The sequence below is a fragment of the Hemiscyllium ocellatum genome, chromosome 4 (assembly GCF_020745735.1).
Source record: "Hemiscyllium ocellatum isolate sHemOce1 chromosome 4, sHemOce1.pat.X.cur, whole genome shotgun sequence".
NCBI classification, from domain to species: Eukaryota; Metazoa; Chordata; class Chondrichthyes; order Orectolobiformes; family Hemiscylliidae; genus Hemiscyllium; species Hemiscyllium ocellatum.
In genome coordinates this window covers 5,844,879-5,871,817 of record NC_083404.1, presented here as the reverse complement: position 1 = coordinate 5,871,817, position 26,939 = coordinate 5,844,879, and the positions used below count along the sequence as shown (strand labels likewise).

At 41.8% G+C, this 26,939-nt stretch overlaps 1 protein-coding gene across 1 annotated transcript; it reads left to right on the top strand.

Annotated features, from left to right (window-relative positions):
* Window positions 1–33: 33 nt before the first annotated feature.
* Window positions 34–26,359, top strand: armc1 (armadillo repeat containing 1). The gene is made up of 7 exons (XM_060824091.1): window positions 34–198; window positions 4,017–4,230; window positions 13,652–13,743; window positions 14,501–14,690; window positions 16,319–16,435; window positions 19,416–19,490; window positions 25,175–26,359. The coding sequence occupies exons 2-7, from the start codon at window positions 4,069–4,071 to the stop codon at window positions 25,364–25,366; spliced, it is 828 nt and encodes a 275-aa protein (XP_060680074.1). The 5' UTR covers window positions 34–198; window positions 4,017–4,068; the 3' UTR covers window positions 25,367–26,359.
* Window positions 26,360–26,939: the final 580 nt, after the last annotated feature.

Sequence of the window (26,939 nt, the reverse complement as noted above, 5' to 3'; positions counted from 1 at the left end):
CCCCCCCGCGCACGTGGACGTGAGCCAATCAGGTGGCGCGGTGTGAGTGGGTGGCCCGGGCTGGGAGCAGGTACCGCGGCGATCACTGAGGAGAGCAGGAGCTGCTTGGGCCGGGGGCGGGGGACGCGGGTTACCGATCGGCGCGGGGTTACTGTACAGGAGCGGCCGCCTGTCCGCCCACCGACCGGGAGGAACAAGGTAGGCCAAGGCGTGTACTCGACTCCGGGGCCCATGCGGCCTCGGGGCCCGGCCCCCACCGTGACAGCCTCCCTCCCCGGCCTCACACACTCCCATCACAGCTTTCATTTCATTTACACTGTTTTAGGGCTGGCATCTTTCTTTTTTTCTTTTTAAAAGAAAACGTTGCCGGAGTTTAGGCCCGCACTTAGAATCTCGTCTTGTTTTTCACTGAATAAACCTGTTTTTCTCTCTCCCCAATGTCGGGCTGAGCTTCTTCCCGGCTATTTTTGAAAGAAGTGTTTGACCAAACGGGTTTTGGTTTTTCTTTTGTGGTTTACGTGTGTGTAAAATTTTAAAGGTGTACAATCACAGTTGCTGGCTTACAACGAATAAGGCAGTTTTTGTAGAGGACACCCAAGGCTTTTTTCCATGAACCCTGTGACCTTGGATATAAGACTAAAATGAGAACATTACATCACACAAGAAGGTTTGCCAGCAGTAATTACTAATTAGTCTCTCTCCATTTTGGCACCATCCCTCTTGATAAATTATGTAAGGTTGAGGGGGTGACCTTAGTGAGGTTTATAAGATCATGGAGATGTACAGCACGGTAACAGACCTCTTGGTCCAACCCGTCCATGCCAACTAGAAATCCTAACCTAATCTAGTCCCACTTGCTGGCCCATATACCTCTAAAGGTGAAGGTGAGGACTGCAGATTCTAGAGGTTAGAGTAAGAGTATGGTGCCAGAAAAGCACAGCAGGTCAGACAGCATCCAAGGAGCAGGAAGATCCATGTTTCAAGCAAAAGCCATTCAGGGATGAAGGGCTTTTGCCCAAAACATCAATTTTCCTGCTGCCCGGATGCTGCCTGACCTGCTGTGCTTTTCCAGTACCACACTCTCGACCCATTTCCCTCAACCCTTCCTATTCATATATCCATCCAGATACCTTTCAAATGTTGCAATTGTACCAACCTCCATCACCACCTCTGGCAGCTCATTCATTACATGTCCAACCCTCTGTGTGAAAAAGTTGCCCCTTAGGTCCCTTTTATATCTTTCCCCTCTCACCCTAAACCTATGCACTCCAGTTCTGGACTCCCTGACCCCAGGGAAAAGACTTTTGTCTCTTTATCCTATCCAGGCCCCTTGTGATTTTGCCATCCATGCCACTTAGCCCATTGGCCCATCTGATCAAGATCCTGTTGTAATCTGAGGTAACCACCTTCGCTGTCCACTCCACCTCCAATTTTGGTGTCATTTGCAAACTTACTACCTATACCTCCTAGGTTCATATCCAAATCATTTATATAAATGACAAAAAGTAGTGGACCCAGCACCAATCCTTGTGGCACTCCAATGGTCACATGCCGCCAGTCTGAAAAGACTGACATAAGAAAGGTGAATGACAAGGACCTTTTCCCTCAGGGTGGGGGAGTTCAAAATTAGGGGCATATTTTTAAGGTGAGAGGAGAACGTTTTAAGAAGCTTGTAAGTTTACTCTCTGAGTTGGTAGGTTTGTTCTCCTATGTTTTATCACCATACTAGGTAACATCAGTGAGCCTCCTGTGAAGCACTGGTGTTCTGTCCTGTGTTCCATTTATCTGTCTTAGTTTGTTGTGGTGGCTGATATCTCTTCCAGTTCTTTTTCTGAGAGATTGGTAAACGGGGTCCATATTGATGTTTGTAAATGGAGTTCCAGTTTGAATGCCAGGCCTCTAATAATTCACCCAGTGCTGCTCAGAAGTCCTTTTTGTCTGCGTCCCTGTGGTTGAACTTCATCCCTCACACTCAGACGGCTTTTTCCGTGTCTGAGTGCTCAGTCCGAAGATTCTTTATCCAAATATCTGAATTGTCCGTGTTATTGCTGTGTGTAAGCATGGCCTGTCCTTTTTTTTTAGATGTCATGGTAGAATGCAAAGCCAATAGAGAGCTACAGACCACAGTTTACAGGAAAGCACACACACTGACCAGATACTCAACTACAGGAGCAATCATCCCAGCACCCACAAAAGGAGCTGCATCAGGACATTATTTAAACGAGCCGCAACACATTGCAGCATCCACGAGCTGAGGAAAAACACCTAAACAGCATATTCTGAAACGATGGGTACCCAATAAGTGCAGTCACCGAATCCTATACAACAGACCTAAACAAGAAGACACAACACGTCCAGAAACTCTCGCCACACTGCCATGTATTGAGGACATTTCAGAGATGACGACCAGAATACTGCAGCCCCTAGGCACCATGGTAACCCACAAACCTACCATCACATTGAAACAACTCCTGATGAATTTAAAGGACCCTGTGCCAACAACCAGCAGAATACACGTCATACAAAAAATACCTTGCAAGAACCACAACAAACATTACGTCGTCAGACGGGCAGGAATCTAACCACCAGGATACACGAGCTGAAAATGTGTTGCTGGAAAAGCGCAGCAGATCAGGCAGCATCCAAGGAGCAGGAGAATCGATGTTTTGGGCATGAGCCCTTCTTCAGGAATGAGGAGAGTGTGCTAAGCAGGCTAAGATAAAAGGTAGGGAGGAGGGACTTGGGGAGGGGCGTTGGAAGTGCGATAGGTGGAAGGGTACATGAGCACCAACTAGCCACAAAACAACATGACCAACTATCACTAGTATCCATTTACGTAGAGGAGGAGGGACAATACATGCAAACTGAGACAGGCTAAACAAAGAAATGTGTGGGAATTCCTAGAGGCCTGGCAATCAAACCGGAACTCCATTAGCAAGCATTTCGATTTGCACCTCAATTACCAATGCCTCAGCAAAAGAAGTGATATCACCCACTACAACAAACCAAGACACACAACTAGCAAGCGGGACAGAGCACCAGTGCTTCATCGGAGGCTTGCTGATGATGTGACCGAGCACGGTGACAAAACGTCTGAGAACAAATCTACCAGCTCAGTGAGCAAACTTACAACCAGAACACAATCTGAGCTACAAATTTTCTCCAAAATCGCAAAGTTTTAAAAATGATGTGTGGGGCGGGGGCGGGGGGGCGGGGAGAGAGGGGGAGGGAATGTATATTACAAAGTGGTTCTTATGTGAATGAACTGCCAGAGAAAGTGGTAGATTCAGATACAGTTGCAACATTTAAAAGAAATTTGGAAAAATTAATGAACAGTAAAGGTTTAGAGAGATTTGGACTAAATCCAGACAGGTAGGACTAGTTTAGTCAGGGAATGATCGCATGGACTGATTGGACCAAAGGGTCTGTTTCCGTACCATCAACTCTATATTGAAGTAACTGCTCTTGGTTGGAGCAAATTTCTGCTGATGCTGGAATCAGAATTGGAAACAAAAAATGCTGGAAATCACAGTGGGTCAGGCAGCATCCATGGAGAGAATGCAAGCTAACGTTTTGAGTCTAGATGATTGTTTGTTTGTCAGAGTTGATGAACTGCTCTTGATTTCTGGTGTTTCAACTCTGGTTTTCTTTAACAAGACTCTGACTACTTTAGTTGGGCTTTGGGTACTGTAATGGCTGTTCTTGTAGTTGGGCTTTGGGTACTGCAATGGCTGTTCTTGTAGTCTAAATCCTGTAGCTTCACCTGGGTTTAGTACTTTGGAGTACATATGAAATGGCACTTTTTAAAAATCTGATTAGTTGTGAATGACATTTACTTAAAAGTTCACTAACATGTGAATCACTGCTACATGATCAACCCGAGTTGTCTACGTTGATGGCTTAAATAAAAAATTACTCACTGCTGAGTGTGTAAGATGGAAATGATTGCTCAAATTTAACTAAATGTTATTATTGTATTCAATTTGTCATTGGCCTAATGTGTGTTTGTTTTGCAGGGAATTTTTGAGAAACTTGCTTAACACATGTGGCATAGTGGATGGTGGCACGATGAGTGGGGAGCCTGATGCCCTAGCAGTAGTAAACCAGCTGCAAGATTTAGCATCTGACCCCTTAAACAGGCGAGCAATTGTTCAGGATCAGGGATGTCTGCCTGGGTTAATCCTGTTCCTAGACCACTCAAATCCTCAAGTTGTTTATTCTGCACTTTTGGTAAGTGTTAATTTACTTCAGCTGTATGTACTTCGGTTTTCAAAATTATTGATACAAGTTCAGCATCTACCAAAAGATCTCGTCTGTATCACTTTTGTATTTATGTTTATAGTTAATTTACAACTTTTGTTAACTAAGAGCTTTACTAGTGCAAGTAGGGAAAAATCAAATGGGATTATTGGGTTTTGTCAATTTGCATTGTTCTGAGATTAAATTAATAGCTGCATTCTCTGTTAGTTTTACTAAGTATTAGCTCACTTTTCCCTCTTGTAATTCCTGAAAAAATTTGCAATTGTAACAATTATTGAACTTGAATATTTTCTGAGAGAGATGTTACCAAAGCATTTCATCTTATACTCATCAGGTCAATTGCAAGTATGCCAAATTTTAAACAATTGCAGCAATTTGTAAAGGAAAGAAAAAGAGTTCTGATTATTTGGAAATTCAATTTGTGGTATTGCCATGGAGAAGTTAACTGGGAACCAAGTACTTCCTAAGTTCCTGGTTATATAAAAAGCTAAGGCTTGAACATATTCCTTTTTGCAAGGAATGAATCCCTGCATGATGTATGTTGCTTCAAGCATGTGTAAATGACTCCTGTTTCTTTAATTGATGGTGTGTGCAGAATTGGCACAGTCAGTAATGTTCAGCAGTACAGACTGTCCTCTATCAGCCCATGCTTACAAATTCAAAAACAAAACAAGATGTGATTTTGTAGTCGGTTACTCCTTAGTTGTGTGCTCCAAGAAGAATAATTGTAACTTCTCTCGTTTCTACTGATGGCCCTCATCTTTGTTAGAATTCTGATTAAATCTTCTCCAAAGCATTTTCATTCATCCTGAAGAGTGATGCTCAGAAATAAATACAATCTATTGGAAGTCTAACCATGTTTGTTTATAAATGTTTACCTTAACTTCCTTGCTTGGTCTTTGTCTCTACTTGTAAAGTCAAATAACAGCCTACTCAGTTCTGGAATTTTTGTTGATCTGGGTATTCTTGGACATGAATCATTGAAATTTAGCAAAGTAAACAGCAAACAATTTAGCAGAGGCCGTCCTATGAAGAGAGGTTGACTGGAACAGGCCTATACACTGGAATTTTAAATAATGAAAGATAATCACATTGAAATATAACCTTTTTTAAAGGGTTTGATTGGTATTGTGCTAAGTGGCAGTTTGCAGCATTTCAGATGAGTAATCATTGTCTCGGGACAATAGGTCAGTTGTTTTGGACTGATGGGAATGATAAGTTTTGCAGCTTTAAATTAAAGAATTTCCAGCATTGCCTGGCAGAAGAACTTGCCTGGAAAATAATTGTATTTTACCGGACACAGGAAATATTCAAAATCATATCATAATCCTACTTTGCGTACTTATTACTAACCAGCTTATGTGGCAAATGACAGAAGAATAGAATGGCATTGCCTCAAGCTGAACAAAGAGAAACACAGTAAGAGTGCGGGAGAGTGGCACCTGTATTGACTGTGAGATGCGCTGGCAATTTCTTTCATGGTCAGTTGAGCATGAAGAGGCATAGCACCAGCATATTATGACTATGATTTAAGATTAAATTGTTTTGACATAAAAAATCAGACTGGCCGGGTGGTTTTGCTTGACAGAGAACTATGACTTAGAACCTGCAAAAGAACTCTTTTTTTTGCGTACGGGTACTGTAAATTCTTTTGAAACTTCTTGCTTTACAAAGTAAGATGTTAACTATTTTGAATATTTATGAAGAAGTAAATATTTTCTTTACTTCCCAGCCACAAATATTGCCACCTGTTCTATATAAAAGTGTCAGCAGTTTTGAGTTACCTTTTAAAAAGAGCTATTTTCAGGCAGTCTGTTAACATGCAGGGCTTGTTGGTTCTCCTCTCAACAGTTCAATTTTCCCTGCTCTTATCCCCTCAAAGCATTGGATTGTGTCATTGGCTTTTAAGATTGTCAGTATACCAAAGTCAGAACTGGACTGGAGCTTGATATTTTTCGGGGTACTATTTAAACTGATTAGCAGAATTCAGATTTGTTTTTGTCTTCAGGCAGCGAGTTAATAGAGTTGTTTGAGCATGTGTTACATTGTTGTCTTATTGAGAACACTTGGTGCTGTGTCCATTAGTTCTGCTGCTTTTAACTCTCTTAAAGTACACCCTCATCTTCATAACACTTTCATATCCAAGTATTTGTCCAAATGCCTTTTAAATATTGTTAATGTACCTGCCTTAACCACTTCCACTGGCAACTCATTCCAAATGTGTAGCACCCTGTGTTTAAAAAAAACTCGTCCCTCAGGTTCCCTTTTATTCTTTCCCCTCTAACCTCAAACACATGCCCTCTAGTCATCGAGTGCATTCATCTTATCCGTGCCTCTCATGATCTCACACACTTCGGTAACTCTGAAGAAGTAGTAAGGTTGCTGTCTTGGGTGACTTTGACTTCCCTTATATTGATTGGAACTTTCTTAGTTCAAATAATTTGGATGGAGCAGATTTTGTCAGGTGTGTCCAGGAAGAGTTTCTGACTTAATATGTAGATAGGCGGGTGGGGGGGAACATATTGGATTTGGTGCTTGGCAACGAACCATGCCAGGTGTCAGAACTCTCAATGGGAGAGCACTTTGGTGATAGTGATCATTACTCCCTGACCTTTACTATCCCTATGGAGATGGATAGGAGCAGACAGTATGGGGAAGTATTTAATTGGGGGAGGGGGAATTACAATGCTATTAGGCCAGAACTGGGGCACCTAAATTGGGAACAGATGTTCTTAGGAAACACACGCCAGAAATGTGGAGGTTATTTAGGAAGCACTTGCTGATAGTGCTGGACAGGCTTGTCATACTGGGGCAAGGAAGGGATAGTAGGTTGAAAATACCATAAGTGACAAGGGATGCGGAACATCTAGTCAAGAGGAAGGAGAAGGGCTTTTGCCCAAAACGTCAATTTCGCTGCTCGTTGGATGCTGCCTGAACTGCTGTGCTCTTCCAGCACCACTGATCCAGAAGAGGAAGAAGGAGGCTTACTTAAGGTTGAGGCAAGGATCAGACAGGACTTTGGTGCGTTACAAGGTAGCCAGGAAGGAACTGAAGAATGGATATGAGAGCTGGAAGCGGGCATGAAAAAGCTTTAGCGGATATGATTAAGGAAAACCCTAAGGCATTCTACGCTTATGTGAGGAACACAAGGATAGCCAGAGTGAGGGTAGGGCCCATCAAGGATTCGAGATAGTCAGCATGGCTTTGTGAGGGGCAGGTCACGCCTCTCAAACATTATTGAATGTTTTTGAGGATGTGACAAAACACATTGATGAAGGTAGAGCAGTGGGTGTGGTGGACATGGATTTTAGCAAGTCGTTTGATAAGGTTCCCCATGGTAGGCTCATTCAGAGCATAAGGAGGCATGGGATACAGGGAAATCTGGCTGGATACAGAATTGGCTGGCTCATAGAAGACAGTGGGTGGTGGTGGATGGAAAATATTTAGCCTGGAGCTAAGTGACCAGTGGTGTTCCGCAGGGATCAGTTCTGGTGCCATCCCATTTTCTCCCCCCTCAGTGGAAGCAAAACGCTCAGAGACACAATATAATTTACCTCCTTCATCTTTATTCTGGGCCCTGGAGGGCAAGAGAACGATCATCCATGTGCACAGCAACATGAGTTCTCGGTCTTCTCTCTCGAACAGCAGTTTCTTAATGAATTATATAGTCATTTTGCAGAGAGGAGCATCCAGATAAGGCAACATACATATTGATTGGGTGACCGTTACAATCTGCGAGCATCAACAGTGAAGATTAAGCCATCTGTTGTTACATAATGAATGTTCTTAACCTTAACTGGCTTCGCATAACGAATATTTTCCACCTTTGTTAACTGACCTTACGTACTGAATTCTTCCACTATTGTTAAATGGCTTTACATAATGAATGCTTTTCCACCTCGTTTACCCATTACCCTTGACTCCAGCACCCCATTGTTAACTGCAAGTTGTTACATAATCTGAGTCCGACTCAGCTGAACCTCATTTCACAAAACTTAGAACTTGACTCTTTCCCGACCTGTTCATACCCTGTACACGTTCTCACTGGGACCTCTGCTCTTCGTGATTTTTCAAAAATAACATGGATGAGGAAGTGGAAGGGGAGGTTTGTGAGTTTGCCAATGACATGATGGTTGGTGGAGTGGTTGATAGTGTGGAGGGTTTTGTAGGTTGCAATGGGACATTGGCAGGATGCAGAACTGGGCTGACAAGTGGCAGATGGAGTTCAACCTGGAAACGTGTGAAGTGATTCACTTTGGAAGGTCAAATTTGAATACAGAATACAGGTTAAAGGCACGATTCTTGGCAGTGTGGAGGAACAGGGGCATCTTGGGGTCCATGCCTATAGATCCCTGAAAGTTGCCACCAAAGTTGATAGGGTTGTCAAAGGCGTATGGTGTTAACTCCAGGAAGGGTGAGAGAGGTCGACACCTAGGGCAGGAGTCTTTTGTGGATATCCCCATTTCAAACAGGTATGCTGTTTTAGAAAATGTAGGGGGTGATGGTTTCTCAGGGAACGCAGCGCGAACAGCAAATTTCTGATATTGAGATTGGCTGTAATGCCACGAGGGGTACATCGGCTTCTGAGAGATCAATTGTGTTAGGGGATTCTGTAGTCAGAGGTACAGACAGATGTTTCTGTGGCCAGCAGAGAAAAAGCAAAATGGTGTGTTGTTTCCCTGGTGCCAGGATCAAGGATGTCTCAGAGAGGGTGCAGAATGTTCTCATGGGGGAGAGGGGCCAGCAAGAGGTCATTGTCCACATTGGAACCAACGACATTGGAAGGGAAAAGGTTGAGACTCTGAAGGGAGATTACAGAGAGTTAGGCAGAAATTTAAAAAGGAGGCCCTCAAGGGTAGTAATATCTGGATTACTCCCAGTGCTACGAGCTAGTGAGGGCAGGAATGGGAGGATAGAGCAGATGAATGCATGGTTAAGGAGCTGGTGTATGGGAGAAGGATTCACATTTTTGGATCATTGGAATCTCTTTTGGGGTGGGGGGGGTTGGGGATGGTGGTGGTGGACCAGGGGGATAATGAGGAAAGAGATCGATCGGAGATGGGTACAGCTGAGAACAGAGTAAAAAATGAGGTCTGCAGATGCTGGAGATCACAGCTGCAAATGTGTTGCTGGTCAAAGCACAGCAGGTTAGGCAGCATCTCAGGAATAGAGAATTCGACGTTTCGAGCATAAGCCCTTCATCAGGAAGGTTTCGAGCATAAGCGGAACAGAAGTGAATTAAACAGTCAGGGCAGGCAGGGACAAGGTAGGACTAATAAATTAAATTTGCATTTATTTCAATGCAAGGGGCCTAACAGGGAAGGCAGATTAACTCAGGGCATGGTTAGGAACATGGGACTGGGATATCATAGCAATTACGGAAACATAGCTCAGGGATGGGCAGGACTGGCAGCTTAATGTTCCGGGATACAAATGCTACAGGAAGGATAGAAAGGGAGGCAAGAGAGGAGGGGAGTGGCATCTTTGATAAGGGATAGCATTACAGCTGTGCTGAGGGAGGCTATTCCTGGAAATACACCCAGGGAAGTTATTTGGGTGGAACTGAGAAATAAGAAAGGGATGATCACTTATTGGGATTGTATTATAGACCCCCTAATAATCAGAGGGAAATTGAGAAACAAACTTGTAAGGAGATCTCAGCTATCTATAAAAATAATAGGGTAGTTATGGTAGGGGATTTTAACTTTCCAAACCTCAACTGGGACTGCCATAGTGTTAAAGGTTTAGATGGAGAGGAATTTGTTAAGTGTGTGCAAGACAATTTTCTGATTCAGTATGTGGATGTACCTACTAGAGAAGGTGCAAAACTTGACCTACTCTTGGGAAATAAGACAGGGCAGGTGACTGAGGTGTCAGTGGGGGAGCACTTTGGGGCTAGCGACCATAATTCTATTTGTTTTAAAATAGTGATGGAAAAGGATAGACCAGATCTAAAAGTTGAAGTTCTAAACTGGAGAAAGGCCAATTTTGACAGTATTAGGCAAGAACTTTCGAAAGCTTTTGTTGGAGGCAGATGTTCGCAGGTAAAGGGATGGCTGGAAAATGGGAAGCCTTCAGAAATGAGATAACAAGAATCCAGTGAAAGTATATTCCTGTCAGGATGAAACAGAAGATTGGTAGGTATAGGAAATGCTGGATGACTAAAGAAATTAAGGAGAAGGTGAGGACTGCAGATGCTGGGGATCAGAGCTTGAAAATGTGTTGCTGGAAAAGCGCAGCAGGTCAGGCAGCATCAAAGGAGGAGAATCGACGTTTATGCCCTGGCTTATGCCCGAAACGTCGATTCTCCTTCTCCTTTGATGCTGCCTGACCTGCTGTGCTTTTCCAGCAACACTTTTTTTAACTAAAGAAATTGAAGGTTTGGTTAAGAAAAAGAAGGAAGCATATGTCAGGTATAGACAGGATAGATAGTGAATCCTTAGAAGAGTATAAAGAAAGTAGGAGTATGCTTAAGACAGAAATCAGGAGGGCAAAACGGGGACATGAGATAGCTTTGGCAAATAGAATTAAGGAGAATCCAAAGAGTTTTTACAAATATATTAAGGACAAAAGGGTAACTAGGGAGAGAATAGGGCCCCTCAAAGATCAGCAGGCAGCCTTTGTGTGGAGCCACAGAAAATGGGGGAGATATTAAATGAATATATTGCATCAGTATTTACTGTGGAAAAGAATATGGAAGATATAGACTGTAGGAAAATAGATGGTGACATCTTGCAAAATGTCCAGATTACAGAGGAAGAAGTGTTGGATGTCTTGAAACGGTTAAAAGTGGATAAATCCCCAGGACCTGATCAGGTGTACCCGAGAAGCTAGAGAAGTGATTGCTGGGCCTCTTGCTGAGGTATTTGTATTATTGATAGTCACAGGTGAGGTGCCAGAAGACTGGAGGTTGACAAACGTGCCACTGTTTAAGAAGGGCGACAAACATAAGCCAGGGAATGACAGACCAGTGAGCCTGACCTCGAGCGTGGGCAAATTGTTGGAAAGAATCCTGAGGGACCGGATGTACATGTATTTGGAAAGGCAAGGACTGATTCAGGATAGTCAACATGGCTTTGTGCGTGGGAAATCATGTCTCACAAACTTGATTGAGTTTTTTGAAGAAGTAAAACCAAGGAAGATTGATGAGGGCAGAGCAGTAGATGTGATCTATATGGACTTCAGTAAGGCGTTCGACAAGGTTCCCCATGGGAGACTGGTTAGCAAGGTTAGATCTCATGGAATACAGGGAGAACTAACCATTTGGATACAGAACTGGCTCAAAGATAGAAGGCAGAGGGTGGTGGTGCAGTGTTGTTTTTCAGACTGGAGGCCTGTGAACAGTGGAGTGCCACAGGGATCGGTGCTGGCCCTCTACTTTTTGTCATTTACATAAATGATCAGGATGCGAGCATAAGAGGTACAGTAAATAAATTTGCAGATGACACCAAAATTGGCGGTGTAGTGGACAGCGAAGAGGGTTACCTCCGATTACAACAGGATCTGGACCAGATGGGCCAATGGGTTCAGAAGTGGCAGATGGAGTTTAATGCAGATAAATGCGAGGTGCTGCATTTTGGGAAAGGAAATCTTAGCAGGACTTATACACTTAATGGTAAGGTCCTAGGGAGTGTTGCTGAATAAAGAGACCTTTGAGTGCAGGTTCATAGCTCCCTGAAAGTGGAGTCGCAAGTAGATAGGATAGTGAAGAAGGCGTTTGGTATGCTTTCCTTTATTGGCCAGAGTATTGAGTACAGGAGTTGGGAGGTCATGTTGCGGCTGTAGAGGACATTGGTTAGGCCATTGTTTGAATATTGCATGCAATTCTGGTCTCCTTCCTATTGGAAAGATGTTGTGAAACTTGAAAGGATTCAGAAAAGATTTACAAGGATGTTGCCAGGTTGGAGGATCTGAACTACAGGGAGAGGCTGAACATGCTGGGGCTGTTTTCCCTGGAGCGTCGGAGGCTGTGGGGTGACCTTAGAGGTTTACAAAATTATGAGAGGCATGGATAGGATAAATAGACAGTCTTTTCCCTGGGATCGGGGAGTCCAGAACTAGAGGGCATAGGTTTCGGGTGTGAGGGGAAAGATATAAAAGAGACCTAAGGGACAGCTTTTTCACGCAGAGGGTGGTACGTGTATGGAATGAGCTGCCAGAGGATGTGGTGGAGCCTGGTACAATTGGATAGGTAGATGAATAGGAAGGGTTTGGTGGGATTTGGGCCGGGTGCTGGCAGGTGGGACTAGATTGGGTTGGGATATCTGGTCGGCATGGACAGGTTGGACTGAAGGGTCTGTTTCCATGCTGTACGTCTCTATGATTCTAATGGGGGATTGAATTTAGGGGGGCTTGAGTTTGAGCTGTGAGGTTACACTGCAGCTCTGTAGAGCCCTGGTTAGACCACACTTAGAATATTGTGTCCTGGTTGCCTTATTATAGGAAAGATGTGGAAACTTGAGAGAAGGCGCAGAGGAGATTTACCAGGATGCTGCCTGGACTGGAGGGCATGTCTTCTCAAGAAAGGTTGAGGGAGCTAGGGCTTTTTCTTATTGGAGCAAAGAAGGATGAGAGGTGATTTGATAGAGGTGTACAAACTGATGAGAGGCGTAGATAGAGTGGGTAGCTAGAGAGCTTTTCCCAGGGTGGAAATACTATCACAAGGGGGCATAATTTTAAGGCAATTGGCGGAAGGTTTAGTGGAGATAGGTTCTTTACACAGAGAGTGGTGGGTGCACGGAATGTAGAGTCAGATACTTTAGGGACATTTAAGCGACTATTGGATAGGCACATGAAGATAATACAATGAAAAGTATGTAGGTTAGTCTGATCCTAGAGTAGGATAAAAGGCCGGCAGAACATTGAGGGCCGAAGGGCCTGTACTGTACTGTTCTATCTTTAGTCATATTGTTATAGATATATTAATCATTTTATTGATGGAAACCAAGAAATTTGTTTTCTTAGTGATAACAAATTTCTCAAGATTGTGGAATTATTTACAATTTTGTCTGTCAGCTAAAGGCTGTGACTTCCCGGCTGCTTTAAATGCCTCATCTTTTAAAATAGAATTTCCTCATATTGCCGTAATAACCCTGTTATCAAGAATGCTTCAAGATACCTTCCTTCCATTGTTGCATGTGGGTGTCTGGATTAATGTTTTAGGCAATTAGAAGGAAAGACAGAAACTGCTACACTTAAAACTGTGATTACAGTATGATTTTAATGAAAGGGGTGTTAAAGTAATGCTATTAAAGGAGTAAAGTTGTTTAGAAAAGTTGCATTTGCATTTTCTACATATCTTAATTGTTTTTATCAGTTGTTATTGTAAATGATTTTCCTGTTGTCAGTGATGACTAATTCAGCTATGTTATTTTCCCCTTTTGCACCTTAGGCTCTGCGCTATCTGGCAGAATGCCGTTCCAGCAGAGAGAAAATGAAAACCGAACTCGGCATGATGCTAAGTTTACAAAACGTGATCCAAAAGTAAGGCTGGTTTGCTAGTTTAATTCTGAATCTGAAAACTGCAATGGTTACGTTCTTGGATATTCTTCTAAGGAGCCTTTTCATTATGTTATGAGCGATCTCATTTCTGTGTTTGTGTAAAAGATGGGGGAAAAATGTCTTTTGGACCTTGGTGTCCTTTTACTCAATGGAGATGAATGCTGCAAGCTTTGATGTGACAAAATTTGTATTCTGGGGATACATTTACCAATCTCATATGATCAGTACTGATTAGCATTTCTTGTGCAGCACCATGAGTTATTCGTAAAATCGTGGGCAATCCCTCTCAGATATGTTACTGAAAGATCTATTGTAGCACCACCTATAAGTGCAGCACATGTTGCTGGTAAATATTGATAGCTTTATAATAGAATATTTCACAGGACTTTGTGCAGTTGATTTCAATTTTCGTCTTGTGTTCAGCTTCACCCTCCTAGATGTTGATAGGAGAGTCGGTGATAAAGCCCACTGATTATCATGGGGAGATGGTTATCTGCACTCTTGTTGGAGATGGCCATTCTTTGCACTTGCGTGGCATTGCCCAGGTCTTACTGTGTGTGGGGGCTTGGAATCCTTCAGTAACAGAGGCTTTGCACAAGGTACTGAACATTGTAAAGCACAGTGAACATCCCACTTCTGAACATGTGTCAGAAGGAAGGTCATTATTATGTAAATCTGACTCTTATGAAGGTGTTTGGATTAATTCAAAGGCTTAACATTTCATATCATTTCTTTTCAGAACGACGACACCTGGTGAAACGAAGAAATTAGCAAACGAAGTGTATGAGATTTTGCAGTCATCGAGCACTGAAGAGTATGACTACACAAATGATCATAATTCACATAGACGCAAACCACAGTTTTTCTTGGGAAGCACTAACAAACGGGCGAAAACTGTTACTTTGCAGATAGATGGTTTGGATGATGCGGTAAGGAATCAAATCATTGAGAGCAATTTCTCCTTTTTGAAGTCAATGGAGGAGGGACGGGCAAAGCTTTGGTGGGAGGATGGAAGAGGAAGGGGAGTGTGGTAGGAAAAGGGCTGGGAGGGTAAGTGGAGAAGGCAGGGGAATAGAAGAAGGGTGGTGATTGTTGGAGATGGGGTTAGGGTTGGAGAGATGAGAGGAAGGAGACAGAGGAAGAAGCAGGGCTGAAGAGGATGGGAAGGAAAGAGAGGGAGTGGAGACAGTGATCTGAGGATGTGGAAGGTGGGAGAATGTATGAGTTAGTGGGTAAAGGAGGGAAGAAGGATGTGGGTGAAGAAGAGACCGGAGGAGGAGAAATGATGGAGAGGGATCTAGGGAGAAGGGAGTGAAGTAGAGTAGGGGAAGTAGGGGCTTAGCCTGTGAGGGGAGGAAAGAAAGCATAGAAGGTGAGAGCTGGTGGTCTGGGAAGGAAGGTGGGGAAGAGAACGGATGTAATTGTAACAGTCTTTTTACACTTGAGTTGTTAGGGCAAAAGGTTATGGAAATGGGTCCAAAATGGTTATTGAAGCATACAATTTACCATATGACCGTTGGCCAGAGGGCATTTGACCTATGAGTCACTGAAAGAACTATCCATCTAGTCCCATTCTTCTGCCCTGCCTCCCATAAATTCATCATTTTCAAAGACATATCCAGCTCTGTTTGAAACTCATCAATTAGCTTTATTGATTTGAATTTATTGTCAAGTGCACTCGAATGAGTGCAATAAAAAGTTTGCTATGTCGCTATTTATGGCGACATCTTAGGTACAGATTATCTCTGTACACATACTTTAAGTGTGGAATCCGCCTCCACCACTCGCCCAGACGTGTATCCTGAGATCCCTTAGCTCCTATACTCCCCTCAAAATTGTGCCGTTAAGCTTGTATTGTCTGCCCATGTTTCTTCCACCAAAATACATTTTTTCACATTTCTCTGCATTGAAATGCATCTTCCAGATGTCTGCCCATTTGGCCAATTTGTCAATGTCCCTCTGAAGTTGCTCAGCGTCATCCCCACAATTCACTATTCCCTCTAGCTTAGTATCATATTGAAAGAGATGTATACGAGAAAGGAAAATAAAGTGAAAGCTGTGGGATGGACTAAGTGAATGCAATTTGCACACAATGATGTGGATGCCTTGGCTGCTGTTCTATAATATTTTGTTGATTTACTTGTTTATAAAAGGAGGAAAAAATAAAGAACAGGAACATTGCAAATTAACAACAGACTTAAAGTTGGTGACCTTCTGTTTGCTTCTTATGATTTTGATAAACTTGCAATGTACATGAAGGAGCCAGTGATTTACAGCTGCTAATTTAAAGATTTCCTCAGCACCACAATTAAGTTCATTTTCACCTTCTTTGTCAAATTACAATGATAACACATTGCTTCATTAGAGGGGATAGGGCTTATAAATGCACTCCATTTTTAGCATGAGTGAATAAAGCCATGTACTCTGTGGGTCTTTCATCGTTTCTCAAGCTGATGAGTGTTCATTTTTACTTTGACAGTTTTATAATTTTACATGATGAAATATTTCAAATTGATTGTTCTTTTGGTTTAAATGATCTTTTGGGGTTTTGTTTTAGTCACGGAGAAATATGTGTGAAGAAGCATTGTTGAAAATTAAAGGTGTCATCAGTTTTACTTTCCAAATGACTGTAAAAAGATGTATTGTACGGATCCGTTCTGACCTAAAAGCAGAGGTAAGTCTGGTTTTAAAAGAAATGTGACTACTGCTTGTGAATACCCTTGGTAAGTGAGGTGTTCTACCTTTGGTCTTTAAAGGTTTCCCGATCTTCCAAGCTGCCACTGACCTTTACAATATAGTAGGCCTTAGTTTTTTTTCTCTTATATTATCTTTAACCTCCTTACATAGCCATGAATGCAGTGTAGGTTTTTATAGTGATTGTAACGAGGTCAGCCAGGTAGACTTCATAGAAAATGAGTTCCTTGATTGGTGTTATTAATCTGAGCCAAGCAGGGCCCCTGGCTGCTGATAAAAAGAGTGTCAGAGACTCTGACACTGGTGCTGCCTCAGAAGCTGTGCAAGAGTCGAGGACTTCCCATGTGTAAATAAAGGGTGACTTGGTGATGGGATACCGGCCTCTGGAGTTATTTCAGGTTTACAAACTAGACTTTGGGGGTTAAGGTATGAGGAGAGATTACACAAATTAGGTCTGCTTTCTCTATAATTTAGAAAATTAAGGGGCAATCTGAGTGCAGTCTTCAAGATATTAACAGGAAGAAACAGGGTAGATAAGGATACTTCCATTGGTTAGGGAGACTAGAACAAAGAGCATAGTCTGAGAATTAGGGCCAGACTACTGAGGAGAGATGTTGGGAAACACTTCATTATACAAAGGATGGTGGATGTATGTAACTCCTTCCACAAACAGCAGTGGATGCTGGATCAGTTGTTAATTATAAATCTAAGCAAAGATCTTCAGAGTTGGGCAACAGATCAGCCATAATAGCACTGAATGGTAGAACAGGCTTGAGGGGCTGAATGACTTACTCCTAAACCTGTGCTCCTAAATTGTTTCTGAGGTACCTCTTCCAAAAAAGAAAAATGAGAATTAGTTTAACTATTTTCTTAACGTTCATTTTTTTTTAAAAAAGCGACAAAATAAAGGGATTGAAATGATAGAGTTGCGCTCCCAATTTGTATAGGTAAAAACAATGACTGCAGATGCTGGAAACCAGATTCTGGATTAGTGGTGCTGGAAGAGCACAGCAGTTCAGGCAGCATCCAAAGTGCAGTGAAATCGACGTTTCGGACAAAAACCCTTCATCAGGAATAAAGGCAGTGAGCCTGAGGCGTGGAGAGATAAGCTAGAGGAGAGTGAGGGTGGGGAGAAAGTAGCATAGAGTACAATGGGTGATTAGGGGAAGGGATGAAGGTGACAGGTGAGGGAGGAGAGGGCGGAGTGGATAGGTGGAAAAGGAGCTAGGCAGGTCGGACAGGTCCGGACAAGTCATGGGGACAGTGCTGAGCTGGAAGTTTGGAACCAGGGTGAGGTGGGGGAAGGCGAAATGAGGAAACTGTTGAAGTCCACATTGATGCCCTGGGGTTGAAGTGTTCCGAGGCGGAAGATGAGGTGTTCTTCCTCCAGGCGTCTGGTGGTGAGGGAGCGGTGGTGAAGGAGGCCCAGGACCTCCATGTCCTCAGCAGAGTGGGAGGGGGAGTTGAAATGTTGGGCCACGGGGTGGTGTGGTTGATTGGTGCGGGTGTCCCGGAGATGTTCCCTAAAGCGCTCTGCTAGGAGGCACCCAGTCTCCCCAGTGTAGAAGAGACTGCATCGGGAGCAACGGATACGATAAATGATATTAGTGGATGTGCAGGTAAAACTTTGATGGATGTGGAAGGCTCCTTTAGGGCCTTGGATAGAGGTGAGGGAGGAGGTGTGGGCACAGGTTTTACAGTTCCTGAGGTGGCAGGGGAAAGTGCCAGGATGAGAGGGTGGATTGTAGGGGGGGGCGTGGACCTGACCAGGTAGTCACGGAGGGAACGGTCTTTGCGGAAGGTGGAAACATATTCCTGGTGGTGGGGTCTTTTTGGAGGTGGCGGAAATGTTGGCGGATGATTTGGTTTATGCGAAGGTTTGTAAGGTGGAAGGTGAGCACTAGGGGCGTTCTGTCCTTGTTACGGTTGGAGGGGTGTGGTCTGAGGGCGGAGGTGCGGGATGTGGATGAGATGCATTGGAGGGCATCTTTAACCACGTGGGAAGGGAAATTGCAGTCTCTAAAGAAGGAGGCCATCTGGTGTGTTCTGTGGTGGAACTGGTCCTCCTGAGAGCAGATACGGCGGAGGCGGAGGAATTGGGAATACGGGATGGCATTTTTGCAAGAGGTAGGGTGGGAAGAGGTGTAATCCAGGTAGCTGTGGGAGTCTGTGGGTTTGTAAAAAATGTCAGTGTCAAGTCGGTCGTCATTAATGGAGATGGAGAGGTCCAGGAAGGGGAGGGAGGTGTCAGAGATGGTCAGGTAAATTTAAGGTCAGGGTGGAATGTGTTGGTGAATTGCTCAACCTCCTCACGGGAGCACGAGGTGGCGCCAATGCTGTAATCAATGTAGCGGGGGAACAGGTGGGGAGTGGTGCTGGTATTATTACAGAAGATCAACTGTTCTAAGTTTGGAAGAAGACTTGTAGCTTGGGTGTTCGTTGTTGTGGTTCTGTTCGCCGAGCTGGGAGTTTGTGTTGCAAACGTTTCATCCCTTTTCTAGGTGACATCCTCAGAGCCACCTGGGACGAAAGGGGATGAAACGTTTGCAACACAAACTCCCAGATTGGCGAACAGAACCACAACATCAACTGTTCTACGTAGCCAACAAAGAGACAGGCATAGCTGGGGCCCATACGTGTGCCCGTGGCTACCTCTTTGGTCTAGAGGAAGTGGGAGGGTTCAAAGGAGAAATTGTTAAGGGTGAGGACCAGTTCAGCCAAATGAATGAGTGTGTTGGTGGAAGGGTACTGCTGGGGACGTCTGGAGAGGATGCAGATTTATATAGTTTATTTACTACTTGGATAAGTAAAATGCTTTTATTCCAGAAGTTGATCAAAAAATGATCGGTATTCTGTGGTCCTACTCAAAACACTATTGGAAATGTCAAACCCTTTCCATATTTTCTATTACTCAACACGAGCCTAACTCCTGGCATTACCTGTGTTTATTTTTATTGTAGGCACTGGCATCTGCTATTGCAGCAACCAAAATTTTGAAAGCACAACAAGTGATCAAAAATGAAAATGGAGAGGAGGTAAGATGTGTCTACTAGGGAGATTACTTAAACATTTTTTAAACATTGTATATTTCTTCTTTAGCCCCCAAGACCCTTGTGTCTTTTGTGACAATATAAGAGACAAACAATGTATTCTTGGTATTAATAAACATTGGTTGAATCAAAAATGAGCACCTACAAGATATATGGGAGGAACTAGATCTTAATTCTCGTTCTTATTTATCCTTTTCTCTTTCTGGATGTTGTGTGCTTATTTTTTTGCTTTATACCACCAACTTGCTGGATCCTAAAAATGGCTAGGTTCTCATGGTTATGAGTCAATGCCTACACTTTATTTAATAAGATAGATTAATGCTCTCTAAACTGCGCAATCAATAGAGATGTACACAATATCTTGTCTCATAGTTCTATTCTTATGTGGCATTTGCACAACAGTATGTTTATCACTTATACTTACCAGTAAATTTCTTCCACACATTCTTTTGTAAATAGTAGACATTTTGTTATTCATCAGAAAATTTTTTAGGTGTAGATTTTCTAATTTAATACTTGGTTAAATTATTGGAGGCACTTTTTTAAAAAAAGTGGTTGAAGTATCCTGTATTCTGGATAATACAGAAGGTTTAACATTAATGTAGACATAATCACAATATAAAGTATTGTCAGATTGTCTAACAAGTGTTCTGTGTGATTTATGCATTGAACTTGTCCTACTCTTTATGGGTCATTATGTTTGTCCTAAGTGGTTCTCATTAAAAATGTATTGCCCTTTGTGGTTACACGTGGCTTTTATGAACATAAATTTTATAGCTAAAGTTCTTAATTGTGTAGTTGTAGGTCAACCTTTTTATAGAGTTTAAATAAAAAAATCTTCCTGGTGATGAGATCCTTCTGCAGACTGATAAATTTTCTCAAACTTGAGTCAGTTTGTGGAATTACTTTTGGTTATCTGATAAGTGACTCCACTTGCTCTGATATTGTGTCCCATCACGAGGAAGTTTTTAATGTTACAAAGAAAGTTTATACTACTGTGTACAAACCTGTACTTAATACCCAAGTAAAATAGTTGTCTGATGTTTTGTAATATCTAAACACTTGCATTTTAAAGCTCTGCGTCAGCATTGAGAAGCATTTGAGGTGAAACTTGTGCATAAGTCATTTTTTTATTTTAAATTCCTTGGTTGTTTTGAAGTCTGAACATTGAATTTACCTTATCAGATTTGATTTCACATTAAAGAGGACTAATACAAATTTATGGTTGGGGAAGGGAAGAAAATGTATAAAGGCTTTCGAGACAAGTGAAAATTAGCAGGAGGAGAATAAAAAATATAACGGCTGGGAACATTAAATTTCTTTTACTATAAAATTGTCCAGATGATCATAGGGAAATCTTGCAGTCTATTTGTTATAGCTGACTAAAACATTGCTTTTCATTTTTCTGTCTGCAACACCTTCCTCCTTTAAATGTAGAAAACACTGCTTGTGGTTCCTTTCTTTGTTCACTGTGTGAGCCTTTATTTTGCTAGCCTGTTGAATTCAAATAGTTGGTTTCTACAACATTTTCCTTTTTAAATACTTCAGGTAATTCTCCCCAAAACTCTGTCAACGTACAATAAAAACTCATTCTTCTGTAATAGCTCAGGGTTTTAAAACTAGGGATCATCATGTTTATTCTCCTTTGAGCCTTGACCAGGACTTCTTTCACCCAGCCTATCAGAGTCCATTAATTGTTAAAGTATTCCAGATAAGGCTAGCATGGAGATGTTTCTGCTGACAACTCACCCAGTATTGTTCTGCCGAATTGCATACCTCATTTACAAGAAAATGGGTAAAAAACGAGGTCTGCAGATGCTGGAGATCACAGTTGAAAATGTGTTGCTGGTTAAAGCACAGCAGGTCAGGCAGCATCCAAGGAATAGGAAATTCCTATCCCTTGGATGCTGCCTGACCTGCTGTGTTTTAACCAGCAACAGATTTTCAACTACAAGAAAATGGGACCAGGATAGGTAAATAAGCATTCTACAATCTGATTGTCTGTTCTTCTGGTGTGTTTTGTTTTGGGAAGGCAAGATAATGTATTAAGCAAACACAGTTGGGTAGATAGTTTTGTTATTTATGGCTGGAAACTTCTTTAGAAAATCAAAGATTTTCATGTGCTGTTGTGAAATAAAGGAGACGACAAAAGTAATGGGTGAAACTGGATGGATTGAATTCTAATAGAAACAAGCAATCAGGAATGTTGCAGTTGTAGGAGGCATTGGTAAGACCGAATGCGCAATACTATGTACAATACTCATGGAAGGATGTTAACGAGTTAGAAGCAGTTCAAAGTTTATAACCTGTATTGAGTGGATTGCATCTTTAGGGAAAGGCTAGATAAGCTAGACCTGGATCCTCTGGACTTTAGAAGAGTCAGAAGAGGCATTTATTTAAAATAGATGAGGAAACATGCTTTTTCTGATGGTTGAAAGCCATTGGAATTCCCTTCCTCAAAAGGTAGCAGATGCAGAATTGTCAAATATTTTTAAGGCAGAGGTAGATTCTTGGTTATCAAAGGGCTGAGAGATTATCAGGGATATGCAGGAGTGTAAAGTTGAGGTTAAAGTCAGATCAGTCATGACTATAGTGAATGGCAGAGTATGCTCAAGGGGCTGAGTGGTCGCCCCTTGTTTCTTGTTTGTATGTTTTGTAGGAGTGTGTTCTCTTCCCAGCAGTGGTCCATAAAACAGTTCTCATAAACAGAGATCAATTAGTGTTCTAAATGTTTTCAGAAATAAGTGATCACGGAATAGAATCATTTATGAAAACATTTTTTAGGTAACAGTGAAATCTTTGATTTGACTGAGCCTTGAGTTAAAGTTCTTAATACAATACACCCACAGCAGCTACAGATTCCACTATTTCACTGCTTCCCTGGCAGGCATCTCCCCCTCCAGTCTCTCTCAACTTCAGCTTGTATAAAACTATAATGTCTATATCTTATCCCATGTAAGGTTTCACTCATCCATAACTCTGTCTTTGCTAAACTATGTCGGCTATCAATCTATTAACAGTATTTTAAATTGAAGTCATGTCACACCATTGCTAATTGTATACCTAGGGAAAAGTGAGGACTACAGATGCTGGAAATCAGAGTCTAGATTAGAATGGTGCTGGAAAAGCACAGCAGGTCAGGCGGCATCCGAGGAGCAGGAAAATCGATGTTTCGGGCAAAAGCCCTTCATCAGGAATCCTCTCGTATATCTAGGGATGCTTTCTTAATGCTACAAACTCAATATGCCACAGATTCTCTATCACCTTGTTTCCAGCCTAATTTGAGATAGACTTGGCACTCTTCAGAACCTAAAGTCTTTGGCCCATTTGCATGGTACATGTTTAATCGGTACAGTAAGTTCTGCTATAACATGGTAGTTACGTTCTTGTGCACCCCTGCCTTCTAAAAAAAGTCGTGCTTTAGAAATAGCATTTAAAATTTCGGTGATGTAATCGTATTACAGCCAATCACTTTTAAAAGTTCACGCTTTAGAAACAGCGTCCCCAATTCGTCAATCGCATTACTGCAAATTTGTGTTGGTGAAAAGTGTGCTATAGCAGGACAGCCTATATAGCTATTGTTCAGCAGAATACCTTTGCACGCCATTTCTGGGTCGTGTGCAAGTTAGTTAAATGGATTTTAATAACCAGTGAAAGGGAGTTTCACGTTGCCTCCCTGCATTGGCTACGTGAATGGTGTTTTCCAATAACAGGTCTTGCCTCCCATGCAATCTCTTGTGTATCAATTTCAGTGCCAATGCAATGCCAACTACATAGATAACATACCCCAGCAACTGGCAATCAAATCCAACAATCTGTTCCTTTGGATGTTTGTAGCAGGCAGTGTTAACTGTACTCAATCAGCCCAGACTTGCAAGGCCCAAACTAAATGTTTACTGCTAGTGATTCCATGATTGGACATTACTTACTGAATAACCATTTAGTATGCTAATAGTAATGCTAACCACCAATTTAAGACAAGTGGGGACTGATTCTCTGCAATCAGAAGGAATGCGTTGTACTTTTATTAACTTACCTGCAAATTTCAGTAACCTTTTGGCTCCCTGTGGCTTTCTCTGTGGTAATTGGAGTTTAATCCAGATAAATGCAAGGTGCTGCATTTTGGGAAAGCAAATCTTAGCAGGACTTATACACTTAATGGTAAGGTCCTAGGGAGTGTTGCTGAACAAAGAGACCTTGGAGTGCAGGTTCATAGCTCCTTGAAAGTGGAGTCGCAGGTAGATAGGATAGTGAAGAAGGTGTTTGGTATGCTTTTCTTTATTGGTCAGAGTATTGAGTACAGGAGTTGGGAGGTCATGTTGCGGCTGTAGAGGACATTGGTTAGGCCACTGTTGGAATATTGCGTGCAATTCTGGTCTCCTTCTTATCGGAAAGATGTTATGAAACTTGAAAGGGTTCAGAAAAGATTTACAAGGATGTTGTCAGGGTTGGTGGATCAGAGCTGTAGGGAGAGGCTGAACAGGCTGAGGCTGTTTTCCCTGGAGCGTCGGAGGCTGAGGGGTGACCTTATAGAGGTTTAGAAAATTATGAGGGACATGGATAGGATAAATAGACAAAGTCTTTTCCCTGGGGTTGGGGAGTCCAGAACTAGAGGGCATAGGTTTAGGGTGAGAGGGGAAAGATATAAAAGAGACCTAAGGGGCAACTTTTTCACGTGTATGGAATGAGCTGCCAGAGGATGTGGTAGAGGCTGGTACAATTGCAACATTTAAGAGATATATGAATAGGAAGGGTTTGGAGGGATATGGGTCGGATGCGGGCAGGTGGGACTAGATTGGGTTGGGATATCTGGTCAGCATGGACGGTTTGGACCGAAGGATCTGTTTCCATGCTGTACATCTCTATTACTCTATTGTCTGTTCTTTTCACCGGTCTGTCCGTGTCCTCCTGAAGTAGTTACACTTTCCTCATTGTTTACTGCATTTAAGGTTCTGATTCAAATGCAAACTTTAGATGATTACCTTCTACAGCTGAAAATGTGTTGCGTAGTAGGTCAGGCAGCATCCAAGGAGCAGGAGAATCAACGTTTTGGGCATGATCCCTCCTGAAGAAGGGCTCATGCCTGAAACGTCGATTCTCCTGTTTCTTGGATGCTGCCTGACCTGCTGCACTTTTCCAGCAACACGTTTTCAGCTCTGATCTCCAGCATCTGCAGTCCTCACTTTCTCCCTGAACACCTTCTATACCCAAGTTCAGGTTTGTAATGTACTGAAAAGAATATTGTTTCCAGCAATAATCCATACTGTTTAATTTGTGCATGTCCAGTGCTTTTGTTTTGGTGGTAGTGTGTTATGGGTAATTTCCCCATTTATTATGGATTGGATTTTGTACTTGCTCATGGTTGAGTTGAATGATGGAATTCAAAACAAAAGTTAAGAAATAGAAAAAAATACTTGTTGCAGTAACTAGACTGTACAACTGTATTTTATCAAAATAATGTCAACATTGTAAAATCTTTAGAATAAAACTTGCACAAAAGAGTTGATGTATGTTTTGCTGTGTTTTATTGGCATATCTAATTGCTGTTATGTGTAAAATAGAAAGTATATTTTAAAGGAATACGTTTAAAACAACCAAAGGAAATATTTCCACCCCCTCCAAATGCTGTTCACCGGTATTGTTTGAAGTTTTTAATCTTTACTTTATAGATGCTGGTTCCATTCCAAGGTGCATCTGTTGAAGTGGAGGAGAATACAGATTTACCAGACTACTTGCCTGAAGATGAGAGTCCTGCAAAGGATGAGGACAATGCTGTGTCCCGTGTTGGGAGTAAGCAGGAAGTTGGTGGTGGCTGGTTTAGTACAGCAGCAAACTTTTTATCAAGGTCATTTTATTGGTGACAGGTGGTTGTAGCCGCGCCAGACTTGGGTATGCGTAGGACTGTGGAAACAGGGAGCCTGTTTTCCCATTGTTATGGTGAATTGTCAAGTGCAATTTGCAGTAATGCAGAAACAGTTTATAGAGGCTTTACATATACTGCATTTTCACTAAAATGAAAAGTTAAGCCATCATCAATAGAAGACATCCCTTCTGCCTTTATAATTTAAATTGCCTCACAATCATGTGTTTTATTATTTTCTTCCAATGGCTCCACATCAAACCAAATGACATGAAAAGTGAAGCTTAAACCAGAGTTTGGATGGATTCTTCTGCAGCATCCTACATAGGGTACCCACGTTCAGTTCTATCACTTGAATGTTGTACAGAAAATCTCTTTGTTAATATAAAGAGTATTGTGCATGAATTATGCCTTTTTTTTTGATGTTACATATCTCAATGACATTTCAAGTACTTGCAGTTTGCTTGAGACCTAAAGGATTGCATACATTTGCCTTAATTTCTCTGTTCAAATTCTAAAGCCTTCATTACATATGCCTTTATGGTTTGTTTCCATCTGAATGCTGAAGTTCATTATGCTTATTGGTGCAACTTATCCTTGAAACTTATTAATATTCAGTCTTTTCTGTACATAAATGTTGCACCCTGGTCAATGTACAGTGTGCTGACTTTTAATCTGATTTTGCAACAGTAAAGGAAAACTGTCAAAGCCTATTCACTGCACTTTGAGTACTCAATGTCTTGCTGTTACAATGCAATGTTTTGTTTTATTGTCAGATGACATGTATTAAAACAATGGATAATTTGACATTTGAAATGTTTGAGGTGATAGCTATGTACAATATTCAGCATATAAATCTTTGTTATTAATTTACATTCATGTAATTAACATTTAGTTTGTGCCAATAGCCTGTATGTTCCACTGTGTGTCTACATTTTCCATTAAACCTATTGTATATGGACTACATTTTCCACATTTTAAAAGATGAGTTTCTTTATATTATGTCATTTCTGCACACTTTCGTGTACATTTTAGGAACAAGTACTCTATTAAACTTAATACCCTGAACGCAGGTTCCCACTCAGTACTCTGTTCAGTCTTGTAAATCATTTGAAATGAAAAATAATCTGCATTTCTGCCTGGCACTGATCAGTTGGTCTGGTAAGTGCAGTACGTATGAAAAGGTGTTAATTCATCACTGGGAGGACATGACCAACAATTTGTAAAGGAGGTTATAGATATAGCCTGTAATCTGACTTTTGTTGAGTTTTATTTTCACTGTAGTTTTGGGCAAAAATAATGATGAAATCCAAAATCATTGATTTATGTTTAAGTTTATTTAAATTGCCGAACTGCATATCCTTTTCCTGAACTTATGCACCAGTGCGTTTTTATGCTGCCACATGGGATTGTTATATTTCCAGTTTTGTTTTAGATGAAGCTGACTTTTTAACTTTTCTGGTACAATACGTATTCTGTAATTATTTTCACAAATTTCATTTCATTTCATTTTATTTTCTCCCCTATGGAAGAATGACATAACCGTTTTATAAGCCGAGAATACTGTCATTGCC